Source organism: Neltuma alba, unplaced genomic scaffold (genome assembly GCF_004799145.2).
Source record: "Neltuma alba isolate B1F8T4 unplaced genomic scaffold, ASM479914v2 tig00013031_pilon, whole genome shotgun sequence".
Lineage (NCBI taxonomy): Eukaryota > Viridiplantae > Streptophyta > Magnoliopsida > Fabales > Fabaceae > Neltuma > Neltuma alba.
In genome coordinates, this window is record NW_021637378.1 from 153,448 (window position 1) to 171,606 (window position 18,159).

General features: G+C 30.2%; 1 protein-coding gene across 1 annotated transcript; it reads left to right on the forward strand.

Moving 5' to 3' along the window:
• Window positions 1-11,849: 11,849 nt before the first annotated feature.
• Window positions 11,850-14,514, forward strand: LOC114733737 (transcription factor HHO5). The gene is made up of 5 exons (XM_028921233.1): window positions 11,850-12,360; window positions 12,515-12,753; window positions 12,876-13,266; window positions 13,643-13,719; window positions 13,889-14,514. The coding sequence occupies exons 1-5, from the start codon at window positions 12,147-12,149 to the stop codon at window positions 14,165-14,167; spliced, it is 1,200 nt and encodes a 399-aa protein (XP_028777066.1). The 5' UTR covers window positions 11,850-12,146; the 3' UTR covers window positions 14,168-14,514.
• Window positions 14,515-18,159: the final 3,645 nt, after the last annotated feature.

Here is an 18,159-nt window from a genome sequence, read left to right on the forward strand (position 1 = left end):
ATTATTTCTTGAAATTTGTAAGATTTACAAATAATTTTAATATAATTATTATAATATTATTATTAATATTTAAGGTGCGGGGAGGGGACAAATGAGGATGGTCACATTATCACGTGAAAGGGGCCCACTTCTTCGTTAGAAGGGGGCGTCTTGCATGCTCTGGTCTCTAGAGCCTCTCTTGGCTTCTTTCTTTCCCTTAATAAATACAGAATATTAATGTATATTATCCCGATTTTTATTTTATAAATATATAAAAATTAAAAAAAATAGTTAACACAATTATTTATAACTAGTATAAAAAGAATTTGTGACATTTTTTAAAATAAACACCATCATTGAATGATTAAAAGCAAAAATAACAATATCCCAATAAAGAGGGATATTATTGGAAAAAAAAGAAACAATTAATAGAAGATGCCAAAGAAAATTAGACATTATATTTATGAATAAAACAAAACTCTCAAGTAAATCTTAGATTTAGGAGGTGAGAGAGTAATTTGAATGGAAGGAGAAATGGAAAAAATAAGAGGAAAAATGGATTTTTTTTTTTTAAGGAAAGAATTAAGAAAAACTATAAAAGATGAAACATCATAGTAGGACTAGGATGTATCAATACACTTTCCCAGGAACACACATACAAAAAGGAGAACTGTTAAAGATACCATTTGAGGGGTTCCAGATTTAGGAGAATCTCCATGGAAACTAACCATCTCCTTCTGAGGCATCAAGCTTTCCTGGGTCAAGCTTCACAAAGGACAGCGCTTTATCAATCTTGTGTCGCAAGGAATCAAAATTCTCGTCACCCAAACAAGAATCCAAATTCCACCACTCCCTCTTAAAAAAAGTAGTTTGGATGTGTACACAACCACCCGAGATAAGATACCACAATGGACATAGGGGGTGTTTACTATGAAACACCCTTAAAAAAACCAAAATCATGGTTTTGGGAAAAGCAAAAAAATTTTGCTTTTGGAAAAAAAAAAAAGAGTGTGAGAGCCTATAAGATATGTATCTTGTTGTTTTTTTTATAAACATATTTTTTTATAAATATATTTAATCTTATATCTTATAAATATATATACATATTAATTATTTATTAATTATATTATCTTATGTATTATTAATTATGTTAATAAAATATATATTATTAACAATTTTATTCCTTCAAATTAAAATATATCATAAAATATATTTTTTTCTGTAATTATCATATTAACTTATGTCTTTTTTAGTAATTTGTACATGTAAAAAGTGCTTCTGGTAACAACTATCCAAACACTCTCACTTCTCAGAATCACTTTTTCACAAAATCTATTTTTTAAAAAATTTATTCTCCCCAGAATCTATTCTCCAGAAGCTATTCTCCAAACCATGGTTTGGTTATATCCAAACACCCCCATAATAGTACAACAGCAACTCATTCCCCATAATTTTTATTTTCATATCATTTTATTGGTAATTATATTGTCCTTCAATTTTTAATTTTATATTTATATACTTTTTTAATAATTTTTTAAATTTTGCTCTGGTAATATCGTTAACCCCTTTCTAGTAGAGAAAAATTACAAGAATAACGGTATTAATAGAAGAAATTCAAAGAATTTAATTTTAAAAAACATAGGCATCTAATTAAAAAAGAGAGGAAAATATAGATATTTACAAAATAATTTTTCTTCTTATCACAAATAATTTACAACATTTGAGTTTGGACCTTCAATCCCACAAGTGAGGTCAATTCAATACCTACTCCATATACCATTGAACTTAATATGTGAGCACTTAAAATTAATTACTAATTTAAACATTTAATTTTCAAATTAATAATTTTAATTTTTCCAACATGATTATAAATAATAAAATTAAGCATTTTAAAATTTTTAATGAAATATTTATAACAAAGTTAAAAATTAGTTTAAAATATAAATTTTCCAAATAGATGGAATATCTGTACAGTGTTAATAAGTAAAATGAAAGGCGAGTAGCTGTATTTTATTTATTTTTCCTGAGAGACGGGGGGTTTAATGTTTGGAAAAATCATAAAAAAAGACTATAGAATTAAAAAAATTACAAATTAGGACTCATGACAATATTAACGTATCAACAATTTTTGTGAATCGGTCACTGTATGTACTTTTTTTAATTTTATGGTTTTTTTTTTTGTGATTTCTCTTAATTTTTTTAACCAACCACTTTGGATTCTTCCTTCCTTTAGAATTGACCGAATCAAATGTCTTTTAATTATTATTGTAAGTAGAAACACGAAAGATCCGTCCAAGTCACAAGGCCTCAAATTCCATTATGCTATCATTACTTCCCATGGAAGCAGATTTAAGAGAATCTTATGCCCCCCTCCTTACTTTATTTGACCACTTTTATCCAATATTTAAATCCATTTTAATAGTGACCCAACCAAACACCAGCCCCCAAATTACCATCTTACCCCCTTCTTCCCTTCCAAGTCTTCTGTTTTACCGTCCATTGTTAATCATGTTTAAGTTGACATGTGTGTTACGGTAAACCTAAGCAGACGTTTTTGCTGTCGCTTAACATCATTATTATTGTTATTATATTTGAAGTCAATTATTGTTAATCTATCTTACCGGCATCACAATATCGATTCAAGATCTTGTGTTGCTCCTACTTTGACCATTCTCTTAATTAATTTAATCCCACATTTATATGCTAAATCTATTTACTGATCAAAGTATCAAACTATCAACTTAATCATGACTCCCACGTTTTATAATATCGCTTTCATTGAAGCATAGAACGAATAATTCACTTAGCACATGGCTATTATTCAAATATACTACTTTTGGTACTAATTATAAAACCTTATTTATAAATTATAAATAAAATACTCCTCCGGTCCTAATTATAAGACCCAATTGACTTATTTGAGGAGATTAAGGAAGTAAGTTAAGTTGCTTATTTATAATAAATAAGTGTTGTTATTCCTAAAATATCCTTGCTAATTAAGTATATTGGCTAAAACTATCATTATTAGAAGGATTATCTTGGAAAAAAATGCATAAATATAAGAGAAAAAATGAATTGGGTCTTATAATTAGGACCAAATAAAAAGTCAAATTGAGTCTTATAATAAAGACCAGAGGAGTATTATAATTAGAACCGGAGATAGTACAAAATATAACTCATCAATCTAATAAATGCCGCTGGTAAAAAAAAATGACAACCTTGTAAATGCCATCAAAACACTATTAATTTGTCGTATGTATCAGTTCGACTTAAATCGATTTTTCTGAACTTAAACTTCGCACAAACCTAAACTTATCCTTTATGAATTTAAGATAAAAAATTGGCTTTCGAAACTGCTTGAGTTTTGTATGTTTATTTTATTTTGTATGTTCATTAAATAATACTTGGTTAATAAAAATATTTTAGAAAAGACAACACATATTTATTATAAAAAATTAATTTAAATAATTTTTAAATCTATTTAAATTAGTTAACTAATTTTTATATTAAGGATAGGAAGTAGTTAGGAACTAAAATAATTAATTTTTTGTTTAAAAGCTTTGAATTTCATGGACCACCCAAGAATATGACAACATGAGTAAATAAAGCAAGGAAGTGGGGGCATTTGTGGAAATTTAGGCGAGACGTATATTGAATAATGAAGTAATTGGTGGATTCTTTAACATTTATTTATTTATGGTCAGAAGGTGCGGATTCTTCCAACGGGAGCATCCGACAAAAGCAGTACAGATGCGGGAAATAGGAGGTGGGAGCGATCCAATTGGAGTAGCAGGTTTTAGATAATAATAACAATAAATAAATAAATAATAGGGGAAATCACAAATAAAGACCCTTGAATTAACAAAATCACTCTATGGTCACCTGAATATGCTAAATTACTATGAGGGACCTGGTCTCAAATTGTAATTATGAAATCATGGTCAAATTACCAAAATACCCCTCTTTAAATTTTTTTTTTTAAAAAGAAAGCCACTCCTCACCGGAATCCGGCCACCGGCGCCGGAGCTCCGGCGGCCGCTTCCGGCCACTGTCAGCGGCCGGACCCCGGCGTCCGGCGGCCGGAGCTCCGGCGCCGGCGGCCGCTTCCGGCGGTCTTCCTTTGTTTTTTTTTTTAAACTGTTTTTTTTTTTTAATTGGGGGAAGTGAGGTTGGGGGGATTTGATCCCCCAACCTAATGCTTCCCAAAATAAGGAATGACCATTGAGCCAACAAATTTTTGTTAACAGTATAATGCAAAAAAAAATATAAGTTAACTCATTTACTCTTGTTCCAGGTGATAACAACAATACATTTGGAAATAACAAGTTCTGATTGTAAAATAACACGTCTGGAATAAAAATTAAACAATATGTTTTTTTATAACAATAAATTTTGTTGCAGGTAATAACAACAATACATTTAAAAATAACAAGTTCTGATTATACAATAACAAGTTTGGGATTAAAATTTAAGAACACGTTTTTTTTATAACAATACACTTTGTTTCAAGTGATAACAACAATACATTTAAAAATAACAAGTTCTGATTATAAGATAATAAGTCTAGGATTAAAATTTAACAACACGTTTTTTATAACAATTAATTATTTTATACTTTTAAAAAATAAATTATTTATAACTTATAAAAAATATTTTTAATATATTTATTTCTCTAAAAAAATACTTTTTAATCTGTATATCCATACAACTCATTATAAATCAAACTACTTCTTATAAATTATAAAGTATTTATAATAAGGCATTTTTATTTATTAATCATAGTATAAATTTTATATTATTTCATTCTTTAAATATTAAAAATAGTTTTTATATTTAAAGAATAAAATAGTATTTTTAATTATAAATTAGAGATAAATTTCATTTATAAATTTAAGCAGTCAAAAAGTATTTTTAATCCACAATAAATTGTACTATTTATAATTTATAAGAAGTAGTTTGATTTATAATAAGTTGTATAGATATATAGATTAAAAAATTTTAAAAAAAAATTAAAAAAGTGTGTTGCCATTTTCCCTAAATTTTATTTATAAATTTGAACAATAAAAAAGTATTTTTAATCTATAAAAAATTATACTTCAAGTTCTGATTATAAATTGGAGATAAAAATTATTTTTTTAGCAAATTAAATAGATTACAAGTACTTTTTATAAGTTATAAATAATTTATTTTCCAAAAGTATAAAATAATTAATTGTTATAAAAAAAAAGGTGCTGTTGAATTTTAATTTCAGACTTGTTATTTTATAATTAGAACTTGTTATTTCCAAATGTATTGTTGTTATCACTTGAAACAAAGTGTGTTGTTATAAAAAAACATGTTGTTAAATTTTAATCCCAGACTTATTATCTTATAATCAGAACTTGTTATTTTTAAATGTATTGTTGTTATCACTTGAAATAAAGTGTGTTGTTATAAAAAAAAACGTGTTGTTAAATTTTAATCTCAAACTTGTTATTTTATAATCAGAACTTGTTATTTTTAAATGTATTGTTGTTATTGCCTGCAACAAAATTTATTGTTATAAAAAAAACATATTGTTAAATTTTTATTCCAGACGTGTTATTTTACAATCAGAACTTGTTATTTCCAAATGTATTGTTGTTATCACCTGGAACAAGAGTAAATGAGTTAACTTATATTTTTTTTTGCATTATAATGTTAACAAAAATTTGTTGGCTCAATGGTCATTCCTTATTTTGGGAAGCATTAGGTTGGGGGATCAAATCCCCCAACCTCACTTCCCCCAATTAAAAAAAAAAAACAGTTTAAAAAAAAAAACAAAGGAAGACCGCCGGAAGCGGCCGCCGGCGCCGGAGCTCCGGCCGCCGGGCGCCGGGGTCCGGCCGCCGACAGTGGCCGGAAGCGGCCGCCGGAGCTCCGGCGCCGGTGGCCGGATTCCGGTGAGGAGTGGCTTTCTTTTTAAAAAAAAATTTAAAGAGGGGTATTTTGGTAATTTGACCATGATTTCATAATTACAATTTGAGACCAGGTCCCTCATAGTAATTTAGCATATTCAGGTGACCATAGAGTGATTTTGCTAATTCAAGGGTCTTTATTTGTGATTTCCCCTAAATAATACGGGTATTACTATTATTAATAAATGACAATAGTCCCGTAGTTTTTTTTTGTGGGAAGGTTGCAGTTTTGGTCCAATTTCACTTATAACTTTATAAGTGGTTAGTATCTGTTCATTTAATTCGAAAAAATATGAATAATAAACGGATGAAAAAAATTATGTTTTCCTTAGGCTGCGTGTTTTCAGTTTTTTAATATGAGGACAAATAAATAGGGATAGTGGAAATACATTAAAAAAAAAAAAGATGAACATTTGATGATAAAATAATAAAGCAGAAGATAATTCGGTGGACCAAGCCACAGAGAGAATCTTGATTCAATGTGGACGAAGAAACAAGGAATCTAACGGTTGTTGCAGCCTGTCTCTTTGAGTTAATAAAATAATTTAAAAAAGGGAAAAAGCATCTTTTATTGTGTTCTCTGTCCGTGTTTGAGAAGTAGATTTGGGACGGAATTTTTCGTTTGATTATTATTATTATTATTATTACTCCCTCCGTTACTAATTATAAAAATTAGTTGACTAATTGAAAAAATTAAAAAAATAAATTAAATTAGTTATTTGTAATAAATAGATATTGTTTTTTCTAAAATATCTTTGTTAGTCAAGTGTATTGACTAGAACCATCATTATTAGAATGACTATCTTGAAAAAATACATAAATATGAAAGATTAAATAGATTGGGGTCTTATAATTAGGACTAAAATAAAAATCAAACGATATCTTATATCAAAAACCTGAGGTAGTATTTTACATGAGATCATCTAAGTATAGAACTTCCTAATGAGATTATAATAGTCATAATACTACTCCCACACTTAATGTAAAAATCAGATGACTAATTAGTTAGTTATTTATAATAACTATATGTTTGCTTCCTTAAATTACCTTTATTTAATCATGTGCAGTTGGATAGAAATATTTTATATTTCTCTGGTTTTTAATATAAGACCTATTTAACTAATTTAATTAGATTAAGAAAGTTAGGTAAGTTAGTTAATTATAAAAAAATGACACATTTTTTCTAAAATACTATAATCATCTTTCTTAATACCCCATCTCCCTCTCCTACTTGGTTATGGTTGAGGGAGTATCCATAGGGGTAATTTAGAGAAAATTAATAAATATCAGAAATTGGTCTTATATTTAAGATCAAAACTAACTTAAGAATTGGGTCTTATATTAAGGATCGGAGGAGTAGTTAATAAGAATACTTTTGAGAACACATTAACATAATAAATTTGAGTTTTATATTTATTACCGTTAATTAGCTATTATATTTAGAACATGAGATAGTATTATTTATAATTAATAAATATATAATTGAAAATTGATCAATGCGTTGCTGAAACGTTATGTATTAATGGGGGGAAAAAAAAACCTAGGGACCACTTTTACCGTCACTGGGAATTTTTAAACGTAATCTTGGAGCTAAGAGCAAATATCTAAAAGGGGTCCCACACATTATTATCTCTTCAACACCACGACTGCCCACCTTGACAAACCAAAATCTGCTTGATATAAAATTCGAGCTGTCATGTGGAGTACTTTTCATGGATGTGCTGATATTTTTTGTATGAAGATTTTACAAATGAAGCGAATTAAAAAGTAAGAAAAAAATATTGATGTTTTACATGAGCAAAAGGATTAGATAACACTGGAACAAAATACTTTAATTTGACTAATTGGTAAAGAATTTGGTAACACAATGCAAAGCTTACCTTTTCCTAAGGATCACGAAAATCTTCTTTTTAATAGTTTAAAATAAGTGTTCTTTTTTATATTTCAAGAAAATATTAAATGCTTTATTTCCTGGTTGCCCCTTAATAATTCATTCACTAGTGGTTGAATAGTAGTATTTATTTAAAAGCACTAGGCATTATATCTAAAGAACATTAAACTCGTCTGCAAAAAATTAGACTATTTAACGATTTGTTTGGCTCATACTCTTATGGTCCTTAATATAAGACACATTTAACTAATTTGATTAGATTAAAAAAGTTAGGTAAGTTAGTTAATTATAAAAAAAGTGACATATTTTTCTTAAAACACCATAATCATCTTTCTTAATACTCCATCTCCCTCTTCTACTTGATTATGGTTGAGGGAGTATCCCTAGGGATAATTTAGAGAAAATTGATAAATATAAGAAATGAGTCTTATATTTAAGATCAAAACTAACTTAACAATTAGGTCTTATATCAAGAATCGGAAGAGTATATAAAAAAGTTTTTTGTCATGCTTTTCACGAAACGGATGGAGTATGACGCACACATGCATGTATACGTGCGTATAAGGACGAGATGTGAGGGATGTCGGAAAGAAGAGCTAGTTGGATACGCAAAAGATTTAGTCGGTAAAACTTGTCCAAAAGAAACCAAATACTCCTCCTGTCCTTAATATAAGACCCATTTAACTAATTTAATTAGATTAAAAAAGTTAGGTAAGTTAGTTAATTATAAAAAATGTGACATGTTTTTCCTAAAACACCATAATAATCTTATCTAATACCCCATCTTCCTCTTTTACTTGATTATGGTTGAGGAAGTATCTATGAGGGTAATTTAGAAAAAATTGATAAATATGATAAATGGGTATTATATTTAGGACCAAAATCAACTCAACAATTGGGTTCTATATTAAGGATCGGAGGAGTAGTATCTTATATTTGTTTGATTTTTATTTTAATCTTAAATATAATATTTCAATCTATTTTGTCTCTCATATTTATTTATGTTATTCCAATGTTTTTGTAATAATTGTAGTTCTAATCAATATATTTGATTGGTAAAGATGTTTTAAGAAACACAGCACTTATTTATTACAAATAATTAACTTAACTAATTTTTTTAATCTATTTAAATTAGTCAACTAGTTTTTAAATTAAAAACCAGAGGTACTATCAGATAAACATATGAAAATAATTTTGTTTCGATTTACATAAATATATTTATAAATACTTAATATAAACAATTCTAAATAAATTTTTAGAAGGCGTCAAGTATTTTAAGAGGTATTCTTTGCAAGGGTATACGACCCTGATCGTTGATTTGCCAACTCCATTTACTTCTGGCTACTCATTTTTATTTTTATTTTTATTTTGGTCTGCCATCCATTTCTATTTTCCATTCATCTCTTCGGGAAAAAAATGTTTGTATTTAAACATATCAACTAGTCCAAATGAGAACTTAATTTGCTTCCATTAGAATATGAAATGTCGATATAAAAAATTTTCAGTAAATATAACTTATCAATATTTCTATAAATTCTTTTTAAATTATAAGATTTGCCCTAAATTTAGTGAGGCCTGTAATCTTATCAACCTCTTATTTCTTTGGAAAAATAAAGCTGCATCGATATTCATCTAAGCGTGTTGGAGTCCATGTTAACATGGTCCCTCCCTGGCGGCTTTCTTCTCAAAAGCCCTTCCCACTTTCTTTTCTCTAATTTTTTTTTTTTAACTTGGTGCAATTAAATACATCCACATACAAATATGATTTTTAAGCTTAGAATCTTATCTAAACATTAAGGGTGGTGCTGCAATTAGGACGGCTTATTATTAACCTTTTACTTATTTTTTAAAAGATTCATATCAATTTTATTTTATAAAATTTAACCTCGTTTTAATTTTAGTTTTCAAAATTTAAAACTTATAATTTTGGTCTTTGAAACCTTATTTCAGGAAAATAAAATACTATTCAAAAAAATTTTCAGACTGATAAAAATTAAAATAAGATCAAATTTAAGAGATTAAAGGTAGCATTAACCCTTTCTAAAATATATGCAAAATTAATTTTACTATGAAATACTTCCAAGTTCCAACTCTAAATATAAAAGCCAACTAATGAGTTTGATCTGATTCTTAAATATCAAATGTTTCACCCTCTCTTGCAATTTATAATTATTCTCAAGCAATCCCATTGATTGCATATAATGAAAGAGGTTTTCATTAATAAATAATTAAAATTAATTATCTAGGGATGTCGTGTCTGCATAAAATAATAATTCATCATTATTTGACCATGCTCTTCCTTACCTGCTACGCTATAACGTATATAGAATAAAGTGAATAACGTATTCACATGTAAAAATGTTGTTCAAACTTCAGTCAACAAACTATGCTCTAATTTCAAGACAAGTAAATTAATTAGTCCCTCCCGAAAAAAATTTCTTGAGGATTTTTTTTTTTTTTAAAGCTTGGTGGTAACTACTTTATGGGTTAAACGCCATGATTTGTACATGGTAAGTAAAACACGTTTTCATAAAATAATTAAAAAAAAGAAGCTGGTTAGATTTGGAAATTTTTCAGCAGCACATGGCTATGGCATTTATAAAAGCACTCATCATAATGGATCAAGATTAACCCAGAATCATTGTCATTTAAAATATAATATTCTAATATTAATTTATATACATTGTCTCTATATGGAGGAATGGATCTTTACACCTATTGGCTCGGGTATGTGTATTTCAATTATCAGAAATGGTTAAAATAATTTTGTACGTATTTTGGTTTTAATTCTTTGAATTTCAAATTATGAGTTTTGGTTTCTTAAGGAGTAAAATGATCCAGATTTTCATTAAATCAGAGAAATTAATTTTTTAAACAAAAAAAAATTTGAGGAATCAAAATCTATTGTTTAAAATTCAAGGGACTACAATCAAAATAAGAATAAATTTGGGGACCAGAGATTTATATTGGCGCTATTAGAAATTAAGGAATATTGAATGTTTTTTCCGCAACTAGAACCTTGAACGTGACAAACTCATACGGGAGATATTTAAATTATTTGGCAAAAATAAAAAGTAGATCTAACTGAAAAATACTATGCACATATAATAATTAAAAAAAAACAGCAAAAAAATTAAATTATAATACATTAAAATGGAAAGAAAAATTAATCAATTAGTCTCCCTATAATCTTAACTTGATTATCACTTACTTCTTGACATTTAACTCATTTAATTTATTCTTTCAAGCTTTAACAATTTAATTTATTGTTTTTTTCGCCTTCAAAAATCATTTGGTCTTTCAAGAATAACATCGTAACTGAATTATAATGTGTAAAGATTGAGTGACTAATAAATTAAATGACTAAAATTTGATGGACTGACTTACCTTAAATTAAATTTCAGGGAGGGAGTGGGTATAACTGAATCAAAATTAAGAAGATTAAATACTCCTCCGGTCCTAATTATAAGACCCAATTGACTTATTTGAGGAGATTAAGGAAGTAAGTTAAGTTGGTTATTTATAATAAATAAGTGTTGTCATTCCTAAAATATCCTTGCTAATTAAGTATATTGGCTAAAACTATCATTATTAGAAGGATTATCTTGGAAAAAAATGCATAAATATAAGAGACAAAATGGATTGGGTCTTATAATTAGGACCAAATAAAAAGTCAAATTGGGTCTTATAATAAGGACCGGAGGAGTAATTTATTTTCTTTTTTCAATAAGTAAAGAATTAATGTTATCTAAAATCCAAGATGCGAATATTTTTATAAGGAGACAAGAGGAAAAAAATTTCCACAACAGTTAAAGTTGGGGTACACGTGTCAAACAACCGTTATTTTCGGAAGGGAGGTTCGCACATTTCAGCAAGCGAGTCCGGTCCGAGACAGTCCGGTTCGCGAGGCATGTGAGAAGATTAAATACGCGACGACCCGAAAGTGACTTTCTCAAAACACCCGTCTAAACAGGGCGATGCTCTTCCCACTACCACCACTGCCCTTTTCTTCTGCAGAATCTCGGTGTTTGAAAAATTGAAAATTGAAATCTTTTTTCCAACCCCATCAAAATTCACTTTTTCTTTTTCGTTTTCTCACTTTTCCATTCTTTCTTGTCAGATAAGTCTATTTATCCTTGATCACATTCTCAATTTAGTCTCTTATATTAATCTATAGTGATACCATACCATTTATTCCCCTACCTATATATTCGTTATTATATTGCATATCTTCACTTTTCGCTTCCTGTCCTTTGCAATTTCGTTTCATTTTCCCGTAGAATCTCCGGCAGCTGAGCTTACCGCGGGGAGATCTGAATTTGGGTGGGAAGGATCTGAAAATGGGTTCGGTTCCTCCAGAACTGAGCTTGGATTTGAGACCCACTTTTGTTCCCAAGACGATCAGTGATTTTCTCTACGAGGTTTCCACGATCGGAAACGCCGCCGACAAGTTGTCGAGGTTCGATGAGTTTCTCAAGAGATTGGAAGAGGAAATGAGGAAGATCGACGCTTTTAAGCGTGAGCTTCCTCTTTGCATGCTCCTCTTAAATGATGGTTGGTCTTGATTTTCTCTCACACTTGTGAATTTCCTTCTCTATGGATTGATCTCTAGCTGTTTGATGATTGTTCTGTTTCCGGTTGTTTTATTGCTTGGTTCTGTTGTCATGATCAATGGGCTTATGTATCTCTTTCGTGTATGCCTCTGCAGCAATCTTGACTCTGAAGGAGGAATCAGCAAAACTCAGGACTCCTATTTCTCAGCCAGTGCTGGAAGTATTTATTCCCTTGACGAAAGAATGTGATCAGAAAAAGGATGATAAGAAAGAAAAGGAATGCAGAGATAAGAAGAATTGGATGAGTTCTGTTCAGCTCTGGAATACCGATAATCATCCCACTACTAACAACCATGCTTATGAGCAAAGACAACACTGTGAATTAGAAAACAAGGTAAGATGATTTAACGAAGGTTTTCATGGATGGTAAATTTAGTAGTCATTTATTTGAACCTTAACACTGATCTCAGAGATGATGCTTTGTTTTGTCTTGTTTTTTCTCCTTGATCATGGCAGAAATGCGAAGAGGAAGGACAATCTCTGCCTGAGGACCTATTCCAATCTCGTAGAAACGGTAATAGTGGGTGCAGGGCGTTCTTTCCTTTCTCAACCTACCCTAGCATCCCTGCGACACCAATGACAACAAAGGAAGGAAAGGAAGACTCCATTAATGGTCTCTCTCTTCTGACTCCCGGTACTAAAAATTTGAGGGAAGGTTCTGGTTCAAGTGGATCGAGAAGTAGCTCTAGCAGAGCAGTTTCTTCCTCGACTCCCAGTTCACAGCCAATTATGCCCACAGGTCATCAGCAGCCACAGAAGCAAGTTGCCCGGAAACAGAGGAGGTGCTGGTCACCGGAGCTGCATCGACGATTTGTCAATGCATTACAGCAACTTGGAGGTTCTCTAGGTTAGAAACTGGAACTTCACAAAAATTTCAATTATTTTGTTAGTAATCTGGTATGAGAAGTGAAAGGATCAAGATTCCCCTATGTTGAATTGAAACCATCAAATATTTTATTCAGGATAGGGTTTCATGATATTCTTAGTTTCTAATGGTGGGTTAGTGTTGAAATTGTGTGGATGCTGGATTCTGAGTGTTTTATACTGTGACTTGGATAGGGTTAGGGATCAGGCAAAAGAGTTAAAGACAGATAAGAAATATTACATATTGCATATCATCTGCCAATCTGAGAGTTCATTTTGGAAAAAGATTTGACAGATCTTAGTGCTTTCTGTTTGAGTTCCTCGTATCTAATTTACATTTCTGGGTTTCTTCAATGCAGCGGCAACCCCAAAACAAATAAGAGAACTCATGCAAGTTGATGGCCTGACCAACGATGAAGTGAAGAGTCATTTACAAGTGAGTTAATGGTGTTCTATTTCTCCTTGTTGCTTGATTGGTTTTCAGAAATTCGACTGTATATATTAAAGAACTCTTGGTTTGGCATGTCTCATGAAGTTTGTATTCTAAAATTTTTGTCTATTGAAGTCTGAGATGGAGACATAATATGGTTACTTTGTTTTTGCAGAAATATCGACTTCACACGCGAAGAACACCGGCTAACACGGCTTCACCCGCTAATCAGTCTGTGGTTCTCGGAGGCTTGTGGATGTCCCCAGATCAGCACAATGAATCCTCCAAGGCTAGCAGTTCTGGGTCTGGTTCTCCTCAAGGTCCCCTCCAGTTAGCCGCATCCGGTGGAGGGATGTCTCGAACTGAAGGCGACAGCATAGAAGATGATGAAGATGAAAAATCTGAGAGCTTTAGCTGGAAAAGTCACATTCACAAACCTGGAAAAGATGTATAGATACTGTCCACCATGAATTTTGCTGATAAAAATATACGTGGGAGGAGTTTTACAACTACATAAGTATACTACATCATACCTGAAAAGAAAAAAGGATCTACGAATAGAGGCTATTGAAATTTTGCAGGACTAGCTTTACTTTTATTTATCCAACTTGAGTTTTATCATGAGCACTCCAAAATAAAATTCCTCCATGCCATTTCCCCCGTATATCAAGTTCCTTCATTTCTTTGTCCGGTGTTTTAGATCATTTACTCAGTAAGACCCCAAATTTTCAAACTATGGATGTTTCGTAAATTCTTAGGAATGAGGTTGGGCTTTTGAATGTAGAGTCCAAATTTGTTAGGCACTTCTTGGTTAGATTTACGGAATTTGCTTTTCAATCTTTAAGATTTGGTGAAAGTTGTGGGAGATCTGCATCGTGATGTTCTTTTCCTTAAAATAATATCTAGTCTTTGTCTCTAAGATACCATTTCAACAGTCGTTTTAAGAAGAGATTGTGGTTTATCTTTAATTTGACAACAAGCAGATAACTTCTCTGAGGTTGACAAGAACAAATCATCCACCTGAAAACCATTTTATCTTTATTCTACAGACTTCTCCAAACATCTCAGTATTTACTGTAGTGTTTCGGTGGAATTAGAAGCTAAAAGAACTTAATCCCAACGTACACCAAAAGTAAAACACACTAATGAGAATCGTGATTCAAAAAGTGTAGCCCATCAACCTTTTTCAGTCACCAACCAATCAACTTAATCATACAGCTTTGAACCAGCTCTTGGCTTTAGTTAGTCAAGAGTACAAATCTCCTGGATTTTTTACCCTTTTACCTAACCCTGGTGGTATCCCACCTTTTTTTTTAACAATAAAAATCAATCCTCAATCCTGCTTGTTCATCTGGGTTGAGGACAAAATAGTCACTTTCAGATGCAAAATAATAGAGGAGAATCTTTCAGACAAGATATAAGGAAGGAGCCCACTGTGATATCCCGCGTTTTAATTATGGCTTATATAAAACGCTGTGGGTGAAAATGATGGAACCTCTCTTATCATCATCTTCTTCCTCACTTTCCCCATCATAATTTAAAGTCGCTACTGATTCAGATTTCAAAATCTTTTGGAAATATTCCGAGGCTTGTAATGGTATAAATGCAGGGAATAGAATATCATGGAGGGAATAGAAATCACATGCCAGATAAACTAAAATATGGGGGAGTGGTCCCGGATAGAGAGAGAAAGCATTCATGAGAAAGATTCTTTTGGAAGAACAGAGCCAAGTGATACTTATCCAAGCTGACATGTATCATAAAGAAAGAGAGGATTCGTATTAAAAGAAGAAAACGCAATCTCAGAGTGTTCTACGCACAGTGAGATGCCATGTAATTTGGCAAAAAGTGGATCAATACCCACCACTTAGATGATTATTCAAATTTATTCCCTGGCCTAACTCATAGTTATCTTCATTCACTTCTTCTCCAATGTATGTGTCAAATCGCTTGTTCTTTCTATGTTTTGGATAGAAACTTTTTCATAGGAATTTCATGTAAAGGAAGAAGTTTTTTTCTTTTGGTCTGTTCTATCTACTACTTTTTTTTTTTTAATGGTTAGTAGTATATTTAGAGTATGGTGTATATGCTTAGATTTCTTATTCAAGTGTTCCTGCTACTGAATTTGGAGATAAACAAATACTATCTCTGGTCCTTGATATAAGATATCGTTTGATTTTTATTTTGGTCCCAGATATAAGATCCCTATTCACTTTGTCTCTTATATTTATTTATTTCTTTCAAGATAGTTCTTCTAATAATGATAGTTTTAACCAACAAGTTTGATTAGCAAGGATATTTTAGGAAAAACAACACCTAATTATTACAAATAACTAAATTAACTTGTTTTCTTAATCTACTCAAATTAGTCAACTGGCTCTTATATTTAGGAGCGGAGGTAGTATTTTTCTCCCTAATTTTCAGTTCAATATTATCTCTTCCTAATTAAACTCCTTGTTTTGTTAAAATTGCAAAATTAGATCCTTTATATTTCAGTGAAAGTAAAAGGAGTTATGTGTAGTTCAATCTTTGTCTTACGAATTGGGTAGCCTATTATGTTAGTATATCTTTTTATTTTGATATATTGTTTTCATTCAAAAAAATATAATATGATAAGAGATTGTCATATCAAATAACTCGGAAATTGCTTGAAAGTTTGTCTGATTATTAAATCTATTATCTATCTATTATTATATAATTCTTGTTGGGAAGGTGATGGTGTTTGGTTTGACCAACTACCTCATTTTTTTGCCTAAACATAGATTTTTCATCTTATCTTATTTGTCACGGTTCAAAGATAAGATAAGAATAATATACACATATAGACATATATACACAAACAAACAGAAAAAGTAAAATAAAATATTTGACAATGGCTCATTATTGCAATCTTATACCCACAAATTTTAAAAAGAAATAAAATATTTTTTTAAATAAAAAACACCGATATTATTTGGGCTTCTAGTATATAGGATGTCCTCTGGGTTCAGAACACAGACTTTTCAAATTTTTGAAGAGAACATATTATAAGGTAGCAACGGCATCATGAATTATGAATTTAAGATAATAATGTAAGATATAAGGTGAATTTTTTTCTTGAAAAATAATAAATATTTTGATAAGAATGTTGTTTTGGTGGAGGAAATAAATTCTGAAAATAAAATAAATAAATAATCTTCATACATTGCATGGAATTCAAAAATCCTTCGTAACTCGCGGAACTTCTTCGTAATGGCTCCGTTCCATGCCTCATTTCATACGGAACCTCAAAGTGGCTCTATTTCATTATAGTCCATCCATATACTAATTCCATTCATTTAATATTCCTTTCTTTGGTGTTTTATTGCACCATTCAATTATATGCATTTTAATACTTATTATAGATTAAACATGGGATGCTGATAAATAGGGTCGACATGCAGTGAGTTGAGTCAAGCCATTGGGATTTGGGCTACCAAAGCCCAAACCTAACGTTTGGGCTAGATTTCTGATTAGGCCCTTGAATTATGGGCCCCCTGAGCAAGCATGCTAAGCCTTGTCTCAAACTCATACTAAGATCCTATTGAAAAAAAAAAAAATCTTATTACGACAAACTAAAAAGATCATTGTATCCGGCGAAAAAAAAGGTCATTATAATTTTAAATGCTCCATTTCTGTAAATGCTCTAACCTCTAATGTATTTTCATTAATTTAAAAGCAGGCAATTATTTCCTTCGTATTTCTTTTCTTGTAGGATTCAATTTCGCATTTTGTGTGTCAAATTATTCATAAATTTTATCATATTCATTTATTCATTATGCTTAATTTACTCCAATATGATACCCAAATCGTCATATTATAAAACTAATTGTTTGATGATTATAAATAATTTAAGATAATAGTTCAACAAAAAATCTTTAAAAAAAATAACTGTTGAATTTCAAAATTCTAAATCAATATTAGTTACTATATTTATAAAAAAAATGATTGTACTTGAAAAGTAAATAGTAAGCAAACTACATATATCGAAGGACATTTTCATCAATGAAAATAGTTACCAAGGTAATTCATTAAAATGGTATTTTAGGGGAAAAAAAAGTTATTATTTTACCAAAAAAAACATTTATTGCAAATAAACAATTTAATTAATCTTTTAATTTTGATAAATTAGTTATTTAGCTTCTAAAGACAGTTAATTGATTTAACCATCTCAAGAAATCGTTAATATCATTGTCTACTCAAGAACTTCCAGTATAACTCTGTAAAGTGGAGGTGGATTGCTATAATTTAAGAAGGATCATTTTGCTGTTTACCATAACCATATAAAGATTTTGTTTTTAATGAAGAAATAACCAGTTTCAAAATAAATATCATAAAATGTAGAGATTTTGAATATATTCCGATGATAGAGCAAGGCCTGAGCTTGCATGTTAGAGATGTGCGCATTAACGAGGCTTAGGAATAATA